Below are 16,506 nucleotides of genomic sequence, written 5' to 3'. Positions count from 1 at the left end.
GTATCTATCCATCTATCTCTCAATATTCAATAAGCTTTATTGGCATTACACATACATACAGAGGGTGTAGCTAAAATGTAAAACACGTAATGTGAAGCTGTAAAGACATTTATACAAAGTAGTTGTAGACGTATGTATTGTTATCCTGATATTATTGTAGGCAGACAGTCGGTGTCTATCTAATATAAAATTAGAAGTTCACAGGCAGGTGATCATCCTCCAACTCCCCATCTCCACAATTTGTTTCTCATTTACAGCCACATTTTCACTTTGATTTTATTTAGCAGATTTAGATGATTTTTATTACACCACTATTCTGAAGAAAAACAAGCACATGAAAGAAATCCAACAATAAATCTAAGTAAAACATGAAAATGCAACATTGAGAGACTACAGAGTCAAATAAATAAAATATGATTAAAACATAATTATGAAGAATTAAGTGTCCAGTTATTCATCAGGCAGCTACAGAATAAGAGACGACATGCTGAGTGGGGTTTAACTGATTTTTATTGAGACAAAAAACAGTACAGTTAGTCTGATGAACAGCTCAACATGGAGTGACAGTAAGAGAAAAAAGGAAGGACCAGATCTGAAAAACTAAACCGTCTAGATCCATCTGAACAAATCCTGTTTTTAGCTTTTAGCAATGCTACCAACCAGCTGAACTACAGCGTAACTGGTGAGATCTTTAAACTACGTCATCCACAAAATGACCATTTGTAGATCAATTTGCGTTTCTTCAATAGTCTGTAGATAAAACATGGCGTGCTACTGCTGTAGTTGTCAAACTGGTTAGTCCAGCTAGCAAGAGCCAAAAGCAGTGTGAACGTTGAAATGATGTAAAAAAAGAAAAAGCATAAAAAGCATGACGTTGACCACAAAATACACACACTGCTCATGTTGTTGCTGCTGCTCACAGACTGTAAATGATTAAGACTCCATTTAAGCAGTGGACGCTACTTGTTATATACGTGAGTCACAGCAAGGTCACTGACCAGAAGTAAGGTCAGACAGGTGTCAAAGGTCGGGTCAGAGGTCGGGAGAAGGTCTCGATGTCGGTCGGTTGGTCGGGTCAGGTCAGGTGTCATTGTGTCATGACAACAGTCGCCTAGGGAACAAGAAGCTGCAGTGTTATTCACAGGAAGACAAACAACTCATCAGACACCGTTTTACAGGTGTGAACAGGTGTGTGGAGGACTGTCCACACAGAAGACGCTCTCACACACAGTATGTAATACATTTCAAATGCTAGATGTCTATCTGAACACTGCAACGCTCACTGGGGTTGCATTAAAGAAAGGAGACTTCATATTTTCCCAGGCACGAATGTGAGAAATGTTCCTTTTCCTGCTCAGTGTATGTGTGTCGTTCACAAACCACGTCGACACGCCTTATACAGGATACATTTACTGTATAATACTAAAATACTGTCTCCTGCAGTAGAAAACTTACCGGTCACGTGGTCCTAGTAGGTACGAGCGCGTTTGTGAGATTCCTCTCTGGGAGGATCAGCCAGCATCACCTTCATCTTTACTCCATTGATGACCTGGCCGTGGAGCAACGCCATGGCGTCATCTGCAGACTGAGGGAGAGAGAGACTGAGGTTATCATGTGACTACCTCCAGGCTGCATTTATCCAATATCCTGCTTGTTAAGCTTACATCAAATGCTACCTATTTTTCTGTATCTGGTGTGTTCATCCTCAATCAGTTGAGAGTCTCACCTGTTTCTCTGCATACTTCATGTATCCGACCTTCCTCCCAGGAACCAAATGGACCTCAATAAGGGAACCAAAGCGACTACAGAGAGAAGAGGGAGATAGGAAGTAAATGCTGATTGTCTGGAGCATCATTTTGTAAGTATATTGTCAGAGCAGCACATTCACATCAAGAGCGAAGCAAACTTTTTGCACATGCGATTACATAAAAAGTATGGCAAATAGATGCAAATTCAAGCCAGGCAACACGCAAAATGCACGTATTCTTGAAAGTTTAAATATTTCAAATCGAGCGAGAAATACACGCGCCGCTGTGTCGTGAAAGCCCATCAGCGTTGAGATTCTCCTCCTGTCGCCACGGACGTTGTTGAATCAGTCATGGAGGAAAATAATATCGGTCACCCTGAGCTACGATAGTACATCATATCTGTACAGAGACCGGACCAAACTCTGTGTAGAAACCACAGACTGTCTGTGTAGAAACAACAACGTTGATGCCGTATTTATGCCTGGATGACTTTATGTTGAGTGTTGATGGAGCAGCTGCATAGTCTGGTACTGATCCATCCAAACTTCATTCAGGAAACAAGCAATTTAAAAGTTGTTTGACTGTCGTCGTACGGACAAACCTGACAAAGCATGAGTTCAGACTTTTTACAATCGGCGTCATTATGCGGTTATTTCAGCATCCTTCTGATCCTTTTATTGCAATTAAATCACTGCACAATCGGTATATTTTGGGTTCATACCGCAGTAGCGAGGTGGCTTGCTTGTGAATACAGCTCGCTGCCGGGTGATGATATGAACCCAGACAAGACAGTGTTTGGTTTTCTAGTGCGAATGAACACAAATGATACCGATGTTCCAACTCACGAGGCGAGGCGAAAATTTGCTTTGCTCTTGGTCTGAACACAGCTTAAAAGCATTTAGTTTGATGTGCTCATCCACAGTCATTTGTGGCGACTAAGTTTAGAGTCGTGATCAATTGAACCTATTTTTAGACTTTTATTGTTATAATTAAGTAGCATTCTGAGTCAGTGAATGAGAGGTTTACCAGAAAACGTCCTCCAGCACATCTGGGGGCAGCGGGGAGGGGCTGAACACCACAAACAAGCGCTCCTTCGTCTTGCTCTCAGGTGGGGCGAGCTTCTTCAGAGGGGGCAGGCTGACGTCCGTCTGGATCCGGGGCATCGAGGAGACGGAGAAATTCTGGAGGATACCGACAAACACACCCACGATCAGTGATTCAGCTTCAACATTTTTAGTTTTTTACACCTAATAATTGGTCATATATTGTATGATCCTCATGAACATCGGTTCAATGTGGTAAACATTGTGTAATGACCAACTTTTACTTCATTAATCATTTAATATCTAAAATGGCTCTATTGGTGGCAGGAGGAGGCCTGGAGGGATAATTAATGACCTCGAGCAGTAATCAACCTTGAGTTGTTATTCCTGTATGTAGGGCGAGTTGTTTTCTATGATAAGTTTAGTTTCTAAAAAAATTATTACAATTAGCCAAATTTTGCAGTAGTTTTCTATTTCTTTATCATAAATCTGACCGATATTCTGATGAAATAAAATCAATAGGTCTTTTTGCAGATGAATAAAAAAAACATTGCACATGTGGTATTTGTGTACAGAAATCTCCTTTTTCTCTGTAATAGTCTTAAAAATAACTTCCGAGTTGATCTAACTCAGGATAATACAATACAACTGATGCAACTGTGTAAACCAGGCGTTGATTTAATATACTTACAGGAGGTTTCATTCCCTGGCTGGAGGAGGGTGCGTTCCACGGTGCAGACATCATCTGAGTCGCAACAAACTGCATGGCCATCCGACCTACGGGGCTGCACACAAAGACAAGCACAAAGTATGTTTCAAGTTGAGGTTCAACGGTTTGTACTGGTGAAGTTGTTGTCGTGTAACCAAACTACTTCAAACTGGGCTGTATACTAACTAGAGCTGCCCCTTCTCAATCGACTAATCGGTCGTTTTGGTCTAAGTTGACTAAGAATTCTTTGGTCGATTAGTCGTTTATTTATGCTTTATTAATGCAGAATGATTCTTTCTTTCTAAGAAACTTATGAGCACATCTCTGGTAAACACCAGATTTAAAGTGGTGCATTTGTGTGAGGGGTTTAAAATTACCATAAAAATAATCTTAGTGTACATTTAGTGATATTTTCCTGACTCCTGTTTCTGCCCCCGCTGCTTTCTGAACAATATTTTGTCCACGGTTAACAGTTTATGTTGGGTTTTCCTCTACGGCTTAACAACTTTGACTTCTTCCACTACGTACTTCCTTGTTTACTATATAAAAACTGCTTGTTCCTGGAAAACAACTGGCCGGTCACTGTGGCCCACGGGGATAACCGTCACATTCACTCATGAATATTTGACAACAAATAAAACTTGACCCAGAAGACGGGAAGAGGTTACAGTTAATCATTTTTAATTAATATATTAACTCTAAAAGGTCATTTCTGCTGCATGCCTCCATTAACTTCCGCAGACACACAGCAAGTGTAAAGTGTATATACATGCATGTGTGTGTGTGTGTGTGTGTGTGTGTGTACCTTCCGCGGTCCTCTCCGTCGTCAACAAAGTTGACTACCAGTCTGTTGCCAGGTGGATATTCAAAGCCATTCAGCTTTTCCTTGGCGTAAACCGCTGATCCAAGGTTACCGTAGCGAATCAAAGCATGACCTGAGGAGAAGTTTTAAGTTTACAGTCAGCATAATAAACAGCTGGAACACATCAACATCCACAGACTGCATTAATTACAAACTATAAAAATGACTTGAGCTTATATTACAATCAAGAAAGTCATTTTTTGAAATACTTTTTGTTCCAAAAAAAGTTTGACCTGTCTGGAAAATGTATTTAAATTATGAGATTGTAGCGCCCAGGTGTTTAATCACTAACCTTTGCTCATTCCATAAGAGTCTCTCTGCAGCTCACAGTACTCCATGCAAGGAATGAGGTCAAAGAGAGCAAAGATCTGCTCCTGGGTGAGCGCAGCCCGCGTTGACAACATCAGGCACCGCGTGAAGTCACCGCTGCCGCCGCCGCCACCACCACCGGAGGAGCGGTAGTCCATTGACTGGTAGTTGCCAGGGTCAGCTGTAGGGAGACACCAGGGTCAAGAACAGGACGGAGACGACTACAGTAAGGGATTCCCAAATGGATTCACATTAGAGGCGCTTAGGACTCTTATAAGAATGACCTTTGACCGTTGTGTTACTAAGCTCATCCAGTCCTGTTTTCCACTGCTAAAAAATATCCCAAAAATCCGATGTATCTCGTCGTCTACGGATCTTGAACTATTGATTTACACACTTACAGTTGGTTCAAAATGTAGCTGCCAGGTTATTAACTAGAACTAGCCGTCGGTCCCACATTAGCCCTGTTCTTGCATCCCTCCACTAAAGAATTCAGAATAAACTACAACATTCTGTTCATTACATAGAATATGGCAGTGACACTGACGTATCGCAGCAACGGGTTGAACCGGTATCTATGTATATACATCTATGGTAACATCTTTCACTTCTAGTTATTCATGTTCCGGTTCACCAACAGAGTGCTCATTTGTAGCCTACATTGTTTATATCTATGATTACTTGCTAGCAGTCTTCTCTCCTGCCTGAGCCTCGTCTTTGCCGAGTTTCTGGGCGCGTTACCGCCACCTGTAGATCAGTGGAATAATGTGAAGTAATTGGCAGGAAAACAGGGAGCTACTCATAAAAACACTGTTGCTCCACAGAGATGCCTAAGGTAAAAAGAAACCCCACCAGGGTACATTTAAATAAGAGCTACTCATCATAATGCCCAAGTATAATGTTCATCTGACAGCAGACACAAAATACAGCAATGATGTGTCTTATGCCTGACTGACTAAAGTGTTGGTCATGGGCTTGAAAGAGATGAACAAAAGGATATAACAAAAGAAATACTGAATTAGGATGTCAAACTGCTTACCCATAGGGAAGGCATACTGGTTTGGGTCGTTGCAGCCTCCGCCGCCACCACCACCGCCGCCGCCCATGTAATCCCCTCTGGGCGCTCCACCAGAGTAGTCTTCTTGTGCTGTATTCTTGGTGCGAGGCTCAGCCAGGATGGCTCTGTAACCTAATAACACCACCATCATCAATCACACAGTTCTGACAGACTAAATCGTCCACATCGGTGAGAAAAACACTAAATATTATGTTAACTGTAAAGTTTAAATTCAGTTATGAATATGTAGACATATAAAGTCTCCCAGTACTTTTTTTCCTGTAAGAGAAGTTAACACCATCTTACTTTTGTCACAGTTCTCTATAGCGATGGCAGCTTGGGAGGGTTTGTAGTATCTCACGTAGCCCAGTCCTTTACTTTCCCCTGTGGTCTTATTCTTGATGATGACGCAGTACTCAATATCACCATACTCCTGAAAGAGACAGACAAACAAAGCCAGGGATAAATAGATTTGTATTTATCCTGCTAAACTGGTTATGTGGGATCATGGTGGAAAAAATAACTGCGGGAGGATTATGATCCCGGGAGGAAACCAGGAGAGGGCAATGAAAAACGGGAGTCCCCCGGGAGTTGGCAAGTATGCATTGTAGTCTTTATTTAACATAAAGACGATGGTAAAGGCAGAAAGAAAATGGGTATAGTTACTTTGAATGTGTTTTTAAGGTCCTCCTCTGAGAAAGACTTGGGGATCATGACAAAGATCCTGGTCAACTCCTCATCCTCAACGTCTCTGTGTTTTGTTGAAGACCGTGACTGGGCGATAAACACCTACACAACCAAGCAGAGAAGGAAAGCAAATGGTTACAACTGCAACTTAATTAAACATTCAGCAAGATACTGTAGGTCAACCCCTTGAGAAATTCTATGAATCAGCCTATCATAATAACATTTTAAGGCTGGCTAACACCATCGTCTCTGACCCCAACCATGTTTTGAACAGTGAATATGAATTGTTACCATCAAATCGGAGATACAGGGTTCCATGATTTAATAAGGTTAGACTGAAGCACTCTTTTGTACACCAGTCAATCCTAAAACTAAATATGGAGCCTAATCCCAGATCAAATGTACGTTGAAGGGCCCTGAATATCGTCTTCTATGATTGTAATGTTTAAATGTATGTATCCTTGTTTTTTGTCTTTGTCCTTTTTGTGATGTTGCAAATGGAGCTGCTGTGATGCAAAACAAATTTCAGACCTTTCTGACAATAAAGTATTATGGTATTATCGTATACAAAAAAATGATTGATTTTACAGTGACATGAAAAATATATTTTCATAGTTTTAATCCTGTGTCCCTGGGTTACTTGTTAATTTATCATATGCTATGCTTTTTTTTTTTTTTACATCTAATCTCTGTCTTTTCTCTTCTGTAAAACAGTTTGAAATGTTTGATCCTGCACTCAGGGATGTTAACAAAAATTCAACCCAACTCCTACTCGTAAATTCAGGAGCCTGGTTTGATAGCTCAGGGCTTATGCCCTTTTCTATCCATAGGAAATCGTTGGAGGGAGGAGATGGAGGAGAAGCCCAGTTGGTGTTAAGGCCTCATTGCCCATGCCCAGCCAGTTGAGGAGTTTTTTTTTTTGTTTGTTTGTTTTTCTTCTTTTCATATATATATATATATATATATATATATATATATATATATATATATATATATATAATATATAATATATATAATATATATATATATCAAATTAAGGCTGGATTAAAAAGAATAAGAAAATAAATATAAATAGGTAAATAGATAGAAGTAAACTAAAAACTCAATTCAACCCAAAACTGCACCACCAGTCCTCTGTAGCTCTCAAGTCCCGCCCACTTTTCATTAGAGGTCCAATCAAATGCGAGGGATTTGATTTACAGCCATCTCCACCAATCACAGCGTTTCACTGATAGATACGTCACAGTGGTACAGAAGCTAAAGCTAATATGTTATAATTACATCGTTTAACCTGAAGCTCTCTAAACATTAACATCACATTGTATTGGTACTAGATAACCTCTCAGTTAACCCTTACCTTGATGGGTTTGGTCCCCTCCAGCACCACCTTGCCGTGCATCTCCTCCATGGCCAGACAGGCGTGAGAGGACTTGGAGAACTTCACATACGCGATCCCTTTAGACTCTTTAGTCTGTTTATCCTTCACCACCCAGACACCCTGCACCTCTCCGAACACCGAGAAGCTCTCCCGGATATCATCCTCCGTGATGGAGCGGCTGGTGACCGCGAACAGCCGGCTGTTGGGCGGGTCGTCGAGGTTCTCTGTTTGCTTAGTGTTCGCGCTGGCTGGATACTCCTCCATCTTTGTTCCTTCTTCCTCTTCTGCTTCTTCTTCTTCCTGCTGGACTGAACCGGCCGTTGGTGCTGCCTTCAAGTACACCTCGGAACTTCCTGTTTCCTCCGGAACTGTGGCTGATCATCATGGCGTTTAAAAATGAAAAGCTAGGTTGACCGAGATCCTGGAAAGTGTGAATTAGAAAACGTTATGTGTAGGATGTAGGTAATATACTGATAGGAGAGTATGGTGATTACAACATTTCACGAATAGCTTCTGTATCTTGGCAAAGTGTAGTAAGTTAGTTCTGTAAATTCCCATAGTTTTGAAGCCGTCACTGTAGCTGATTCTAGAAGACCGCGAACATTCTATATAAGCTAGTGAAGGTTTACTGCCACCTGGTGACTGGAGGGAGAGCAGCAGCCATAGTGATATATAACTGCACTCTGCTGTCCTCAGTTACAAAAGGATGCTGCAGAGAGCTTTTGTAACTCATATTAAATAAATAAAAAATATGAAAAAATATTTCATCTGAGTATCTGAACCATAGGCCTATTACAGGGTATTTTACAATAGGTTACAGGTAAGAAAATAGTGTATGTCTGTGTCAAATAAATAAATTTAATGAATTGGCTATATATAAGCACTATATTTTATTTATTTATTTATTTATTTATTTATTTATTTATTTATTTATTTATTATTTTTTTTATTATTATTATTATAATTTTGTGTCTCCCAAATTATAGAAAATCAACCTCTACGAATTTAAATTTTAGCCATCAGAGTATGTAATAAATATAAACAGGTACATATAGTCGTAAAGATTTGAATCTGTAACATGTATATTTTTTATGGTTTTCATCACTTTATTTTATACATTTAGATTTTTTAATTTCTATAATATTTTTAGGACATAAATTCATTTTCATCAAGCTGTGTGTAAATTGTAAATATTGATATACATTTTTTTTTTTTTTAAATAGAGGATTTCATGATTTTCTCTACACCCTGAAAAATGTAGACAGTAACCACACAGATGTCAGTCTTCAAACACAAAAAATATAAAATATGTTTTATGACAGATATTATCATTTTAATGTCCTTAAGGACATGTTTCAGAAATTACATTTTTGCTAATATTGCAGATAAATGGCAGCTATGCAAGGTCTGGTACGTTAGCTTTGACTCTTAGTATCTAATGTACATGAATTCAACAGTAATATTAAGTCTTTTTTTAAAATGTTACTAAGCTGTATGGTAAGAAAAAGAAGAAGAAAAGGTGATCTTAACCTTGTTTTTCTTGATCTTGAGGGTCACCTATGTTGGCTTTGAATAAAACTTTGAATATTGCATTTGTACAGAAGTAAGGACTCAAAAGTGTTTGACAGGTGCATTTAGATGAAAAATCATGTAAATAATTTGTAAAAAAAAAAAATGTATATGAAACAATTCCATTTGAAATAATGTCATATTATCACTGAATTAGCTAATTTTATGTGTCTCAACATAGAGAACACAGTTGTGGAACATGACAAAAAGTGGCATTGCACTGCAAATTTGAATATAAATCCAAAATTTCATTGCTGGGCCTTACAAATAGTTGATTTCACACCCTTATATATTGGATTAATGATATTACGTCATTGACTCACCCACGTAACACATACATAAGGCAGTCAGCTGATGATATGGCGTCAGAGGCTCGTGACTTGTTTGTCGTGTGAGGGTCTGGAATGATCTATATTTGTGCCACCATATGCCATGTGTGTGTGTCTGTGTGTGTGTGTGTGTGTGTTTAGTCCTGAGTGACCTCTTTGAGGACATGTGTTTAGATTATATCTTTATTGTGATTAGTGGCACATATATAAAGTAAAATATTGCCAACAACTGCATTAAGAAAAAATGACAGTGAAAGTGTATGAAGCACAGTTTAATCTATAGACAGAAGAGGTTTTATGAAGACAATCCTACCAAGAACCTCAAATGAACTCTTACCCAGATTGAAAACTAAAGGGCGTTAGTGACTCCTCACTGTCTCCCTTTTGTCTGAGGATACATTGGTCACCTTTAAAGACACGTTTAGACTCGCCTTTGTTCAGTTTTATTAAATCATATTTATTGCTCTTATATGTTGTCTGTAATTCATGTCTTACTAGTGGCTTTTATTGTTAAGAACTTTGCTCTAGAGAGGTTCTGCATGTATTTTACTATTACTGAAGTACTATTTCACTGTCATTAATGTCATTGTGATATAGTCAAAATGTCTCTTCCTGCTTTTAAAAAGTTAGCTACAGGGAAGTACTATAGTTTTCTGAAGTTCTTTTATGTGAAATCAGAATCAGGTTTATTTTGCCAAATATAGACATACATACATGGAATTTGACTGTGGTTTTATGCAGCTCTCTCAATGTATAGCCTACACAGAATGATTATGTACAGTATGTACATGTGAAGATGTCTATATACTGTATGTACTGCATGTAGGATTTATATTTACAGTGACATATATGTACATATTACAATATGTACATAAAGTGACTTAATATATGTGCATATTACAAAAAATGTGCATTAAAGACTGTAAATTATAATCTATAATGGCAGCAGTGGATATTTGGTGTTAGAAATGTGAATTCATTAATTAATGTCTTGAATTGGCACCCTATTCATATTAAATTTAATTTATCCACCCCTAGAATAGCTTAAATATTATCTGAAAGCAACAACATATATAAATCCCAAACATTTTATATCAATTAGAGCCAAAAATATGAGTATATTTTCCCATATTCCACAAATATAATGGCAAACTAAAAGTTCTGTACAACTAAAATATTAGATACTTTAGTCTGTCCATAATAACAGTAAATAAATGTACATTTTAATATATATATAGGCTATGTAGTATCGTATAATGTATGTATGAATGTGGGATTACACATGATTTAATGTCTCCATTCACATAAGGTGGCAAGAGGCGGCAGTTATAACCCATATTTTAGGGTATTGGCATATTTTCATCCTATTAATTTTTTTAATAATTTATCCATCCCTAGAATAGCTATCTGAAAGCACCAAAATATATATACAAAACATTTGATATCAAATAGAGCCAAAAATATGAGTATATTTTCCCATATTCAACAAATATAATTGGCAAACTAAAAGTTCTGTATAACTAAAATGTTAGATACTTCAGTCTGTCCATAATAACAGTAAATAAATGTACATTTTAATGTATATGGGTTATATAGCTCCTTATAAGGCTACTACAGCCTTCTGCTCCACAAAGGAAGCTGGGGAATGCGACAAGATGCGGGGACCAGTTCCAAAACATATTTATCACTTCCTTCCTTGGACCCTTGTCTCATCTTCTACGAGACTAGCGACGTATATGCAACATTAAATTCTAAACTATCAATAGTAGTGTGTATTTCAGCTTTTGTGTTCTCAAAATCAAGCGATTTTTAGAGAAATGTAAGTACAAGGAGTCGGGTGATGAAACATGTTTGTAGAAATGGTACTCGACCCGGAATCTAACGGACTACGCGCTCCGACGCGTGACTGGATGATGACGTCATTAGCCGGTGCCTGTAATATAGTGACCTTCTTCAGTCCGTCAGACACACTCTAAGATCACCTGCCAGAGAAGCTGCCTGTTACCGCTCCGGAGAGAGACTCTAGCACCCAGGATTATTACCTAAAGGTAGAGTATTAAACTACATATTAAACTGCTGTATCTAATAGAGGCTGGTGTTGTGGTTATATTGTTATAAATGATGCAGAAGGTGTTTAAAACAGAGGAGATGCTGAGCTCTAACGGTAACTAACGGCTAATAACTAACGGTTACTAACTAACGGTTACTACGGGTTACTAACGGTCGCGTCCATGTTGGAGAATAGCCTGCTGGCTGCTCTCTCTGCGTTATTTAAAAGGGTTAATTAACCTGTTATTAAGAGTAATGCAGTGATTTAATCATAGTGTAAATGTGTATATATTTAAGCTGGTTCCTGGTGTATACTGTAGTAGGTTAAGGTGTCTCTGTGTGGATATTCAGGACGCCGACATTGAAGCATCCTTGAAGCCTGGAGAGGTGACACATCCGGGCTAACGGTGCTAGCATGCTAAGCTAACCTGCTAGCATGCTAAGCTAACGGTATCAGTGAGCTCTAATAGAAGCTGTAGCTGTCAGGGGGAGCTGCTTTCACTTTGAGCTGTGTGTCCTTGATGAGGAGGATGGGAGTCAGGCTGTTTAGAGGCTGTCTGGGCTGTAACTTTACCTTCTTTTATTTAAAATGGTAGAATATATGAGCCTTTATGTGCTTTATGGTTTATAAGGATATGTACATGTGCTAACTTTACCTTCTTATTAAATCACTCACGTTTGAGAGTGGAGCCTCTTTAATATATGAGCCTCTATGAGCCCTGTGGTGGTTTATAAGATGCAAGATGAGTAAATGACCGTTATTAGATAGATGTTATAACTGTTTCTGTCAGCTAGATAACGACCAGCTAACATGACTAACTGTTCATAATAAATCATTATTTTATACATAAGGAGGACAGTCTGCAGGACAGATAATAATGCATACAGTGCACTTTCATAGACTAAGCTACTGAAGTTACCCTGCACTATACTCGCCTTTAACAGTCTCTTCTGCACTATACTCACTTTTAACAGTCTCTTCTGCACTATACTCACTTTTTTTAATATTCGTGTATCACAGCTGTTACCCTGCACTATATTTAGTTTTAACAGTTTTCTTCATCTCCTTGTATTTTTATATCTGGTATATTTTGTATACTCTGTATTACTTACTTGTGCCTTTTTACTAACATGTTTTGCTCTATGGAACTGTGATGCTGGAAACTTTAATTTCCCTCTGGATCAATAAAGTTACTATCTATCTATCTATCTATCTGCTGTATCTATCTATCTATCTATCTATAACTTAGTTTCTTTATTTAAAATATGTTGTAAATGACTTTTTGGGTCCAAGCTTATCCTAGAAATCAGTGTCAGAGTTGACAGTCGGGTCACATTAGGACAGCAGGTGTAACAGTTTGTACTCCTTTTAAATGACTCCTGGTGACATTGAAACTTTTATTTTTATATAAAACAATTAACTGTTTTACACTGGAAACGTCCACTGATTGTAGACGGAAGTCCAGCTTATTTAACGAGCCTTTATTAGCTAGTTATTCACGCTTTGTAAAGGCTTCCCTGTCAAGAACAGCAAGGTAACACATTTTAGTGTAACACCTGTATCATTAGCTAAGTACATTAATGTTGTCTCCCCTTTGACACGTTAAAGCTAAACCCCTCATACTGTTAAAACACACCGTGTTTACTCCACCAGCCTGGCAGCTTCTCTAGTGAAGTAACCCGAGCTGAGGCTGCTGGTGCTCGGGAGGAATGAGACGCTGTTACCGATGATACAGCGGGAGAGTCTCTCTGAATGAGTCAGTTTCCTGTGCAGGTTTCTGGTCTGGACTTCCTTGAAATGACCTCGGCAGGGTGCCAGTCAGTGCTCAGGTTGAATGTCACGAGTATGTAGTGTAAAGAAAGCGCTGCTACAGGGGCAGATAAAAGTTGTCACCTTAAATGACCTTCACAAGATGGCGTCGGTCAGACTTAGGCAGTGGATGAGCTTCCTGCCAGGTCTATGAATAGAAGAGGAGGCAGTTGTATTTATGGACCACACATTTTAGACTATTACACATTGTCATAACTAACTTGTTTTTCTTTCACTTTGTGTGTTTATGCAGCTGATTATGGGAGACATTGCTAAAGGAAAGAAGGCTTTTGTCCAGAAGTGTGCCCAGTGCCACACAGTAGAGAACGGGGGCAAGCACAAGGTGGGCCCAAACCTCTGGGGTCTGTTCGGACGCAAGACCGGCCAGGCGGAGGGCTACTCGTACACAGACGCCAACAAGAGTAAAGGTCAGTTCACTAGTGGTGAAATGAGGCGTTGAATAACCCTCCACCTTGGATATAGATCAAGAGAAGAGGGGGTTGTCTGGAGTTTAAAACTTTCTGTGTAATAATGGTACATAAATGTTTGTTGTTGTCCTCGACTAAAAAACTTCTTAGTCGACTAACACTCATATGAGAGTTGCAACGATTAATTGAGTAGTTGTCAACTATTAAATTAATCACCAACTATTTTTATAATCGATTAATCGGTTTCAGTAATGTTTTAAGAAAAAAAGTAAAAAACTCTGATTCCAGCTTCTTAAATGTAATTATTTAATTATAAGTTGCCGGGCTAAAAAATGTAATAAATAAATAAGTAAATAGTTATAATAGTATGTATATTTATAATATTTTTATGGTTCAACACAAGTCATTTCTGTAGAGACATTAAATATGACAATAGAAATAATTTAGTTTTACTTTTGTATCGTACTGTTTTTAAAAGCTTTTAAAGATTACATGTTGGTGGCGCTTTAGCCACTGATATCTGGTCTCTTATCCTTATTAGGGCTGTCAATCGATTAAGGTCAGAGGTTAAGGGACCCCTTAGAAAATGGACATGACAGTTTTTCCTCGCCAAAATTGAATGCAAGTTTGGAGCGTTATTTAACCTCCTTCTCAACAAGCTAGTACGATATGGTTGGTACCGATGGATTCATCTGGTTTACTAGTTTCAACCTAAGAATTGCAAGTTTCGTTAAAGAAATTAGTTGCGTTAAAACGAATTTGCGTTAACGCGTTATTATCTTCTTAACTTTGACAGCCCTAGCATGGAGGTCAGATCTCTTCTTAGCTGACCTGATTAAATCCTGCTTTCATCACTGATCACCTGTCTGTTCTCAGGTATTGAGTGGGGCGATGCCACCTTGATGGAGTACCTGGAGAACCCCAAGAAGTACATTCCTGGAACCAAAATGATCTTCGCCGGCATCAAAAAGAAGGGCGAGCGCACGGACCTCGTCGCATACCTAAAATCGGCGACATCATGAAGTAATCATTAAAATCTGAATATTTAATGTGATATTTTATTTTTTTGTTATTTTTAGGCTTGCACATGCTAAATATATACGGTTTTATGTTTAGTCATTTGCACTAAAGGTTAATTTATGTCGTCTAAGGTTAGAAAAGTGGCGCCTCTTGTGAGCCGGTGAGCTCACAGCTGGTGTCACTTCCTCTTTAAGGTCAGGGTGCTAGCAATCGTTCAAATGGCCAAACATAAAACTACTTTTCTTTGTGAATCTGTATTATGAGGAGAAAAAAATCTAATCTCCTTATTTTAATTAATTCATTTAATTCTGTTTTTCCGTGAAATCACGTCTGGTACTTTCTGCTAGCAGAGCCATCCGCCATCAACGTCATTTTTAAAACTATTACTATAAAAAAGTAACCTAATATTAGCTACATCAGAGTGAAACAGGGTGGAAATCTTTTGGATATTTGGTGGTTAACTGCTGCTGACTTTCTGTCTACTGCCAGCTTTCATGCCAACTGGAGTTTCTAACCTCAGAAGAGGTGAATCCCTCTCGTCTACACTTATATATTAATGGTGAGAAACTGCCATTTGCCATGAATGCTCTTTAGATCCTACATTAAATGTTTGGACAAAACCTCTTGTTGCGTCCTAACAGACCTGTTAGTTACTGAAGCAGCCCCTCTGAGATTTTAACCTCCCGTCAGTCATCAGACTCGGTACGAGTTGTTTTTTAATTTGTGCTAAGAGTGACACACTGTTATCTTTCTCCGTACAGCTAAGAATTGTGGGGTATATAGATATATATGAATGCCTTCAAAACCAGCACCATGCTGAGTGTGAAATCAGCATGCCTAACGTCGTGGAGCTGCCGTTTCACACAGACAAACTATGGAGGGCGCCATCTGAAAGTGAAGGAAGATTTTGTTATTTACCTGGTTTCACAGGCCTGAAAGAAGTCGTATCGTTTTAACTTATTTTACTGTAATCTGACAGACTGCATCTGTAAAATGTTTTGATGGGGCTGCTTGCTGTCGATGTACACAGCAAAAACACTGTATGCACAGAAACAACAATACTATAAATGCTATGTTGTGTGGTTGTGGACAGGATGGATGAAGGATCAATTAAAAGGAAAATACGTCCAGAAATGTAAACAAGACTGTCTGTCTCTTCATTTAAACGTGTTTGTTAAGTGTTAAACGGTAAAAATCTGATATTACAAATAGCAATTCTCTGCAATTGTCTCTGCAGCTGTTGAAGTTTAGGGTTTGTTGACCTCTAGACTGGCCGGTCCTGATTGTTGTGTATTGAGATAAATCTGATCCTCCACTGACTGTTTAAACAGGATAAACCTGTTTGGAGTCTTAATTGTTTCCTGGTTAAGAAGCTTAGAGCTCCACCTTGTTTAACGTTGCACCTTTGTTCTGTGTAAATACAATCAGTGCAAAGTTGATTTCATCCCTTCTGGCTGAGTTGGACTCGAGTCGCTCTCTGACAGCCACACCTAGTCATACACCGAATC

At 38.7% G+C, this 16,506-nt stretch overlaps 2 protein-coding genes across 3 annotated transcripts; one reads left to right on the top strand and one right to left on the bottom strand.

Annotated features, from left to right (window-relative positions):
- Positions 1-492: 492 nt before the first annotated feature.
- rbm45 (RNA binding motif protein 45) lies at positions 493-8,105 on the bottom strand. Of its 2 annotated transcripts, XM_037783060.1 has the most exons (12): positions 7,773-8,105; positions 6,395-6,517; positions 6,035-6,161; positions 5,711-5,860; positions 5,332-5,418; positions 4,655-4,852; positions 4,306-4,435; positions 3,483-3,576; positions 2,775-2,929; positions 1,727-1,802; positions 1,456-1,585; positions 493-1,111 (listed from the first exon to the last, which is right to left on the bottom strand). In XM_037783060.1, exons 1-11 carry the CDS (start codon positions 8,055-8,057, stop codon positions 1,469-1,471), a joined length of 1,542 nt encoding a protein of 513 aa, XP_037638988.1. In that variant the 5' UTR covers positions 8,058-8,105; the 3' UTR covers positions 493-1,111; positions 1,456-1,468. The 2 variants fall into 2 exon arrangements, with proteins under 2 accessions (XP_037638988.1, XP_037638989.1); XM_037783061.1 differs by lacking the exon at positions 5,332-5,418 and having other exon boundaries at positions 7,773-8,102.
- A 3,476-nt stretch (positions 8,106-11,581) lies between these two features.
- LOC119495994 (cytochrome c) lies at positions 11,582-16,138 on the top strand. The gene is made up of 3 exons (XM_037782984.1): positions 11,582-11,739; positions 13,804-13,978; positions 14,855-16,138. The coding sequence occupies exons 2-3, from the start codon at positions 13,810-13,812 to the stop codon at positions 14,998-15,000; spliced, it is 315 nt and encodes a 104-aa protein (XP_037638912.1). The 5' UTR covers positions 11,582-11,739; positions 13,804-13,809; the 3' UTR covers positions 15,001-16,138.
- Positions 16,139-16,506: the final 368 nt, after the last annotated feature.

This window comes from Sebastes umbrosus, chromosome 10 (genome assembly GCF_015220745.1).
Source record: "Sebastes umbrosus isolate fSebUmb1 chromosome 10, fSebUmb1.pri, whole genome shotgun sequence".
NCBI lineage: Eukaryota > Metazoa > Chordata > Actinopteri > Perciformes > Sebastidae > Sebastes > Sebastes umbrosus.
Note: the sequence above shows the minus strand (reverse complement) of the source record. Positions and strands in the feature narration are given on the sequence as shown.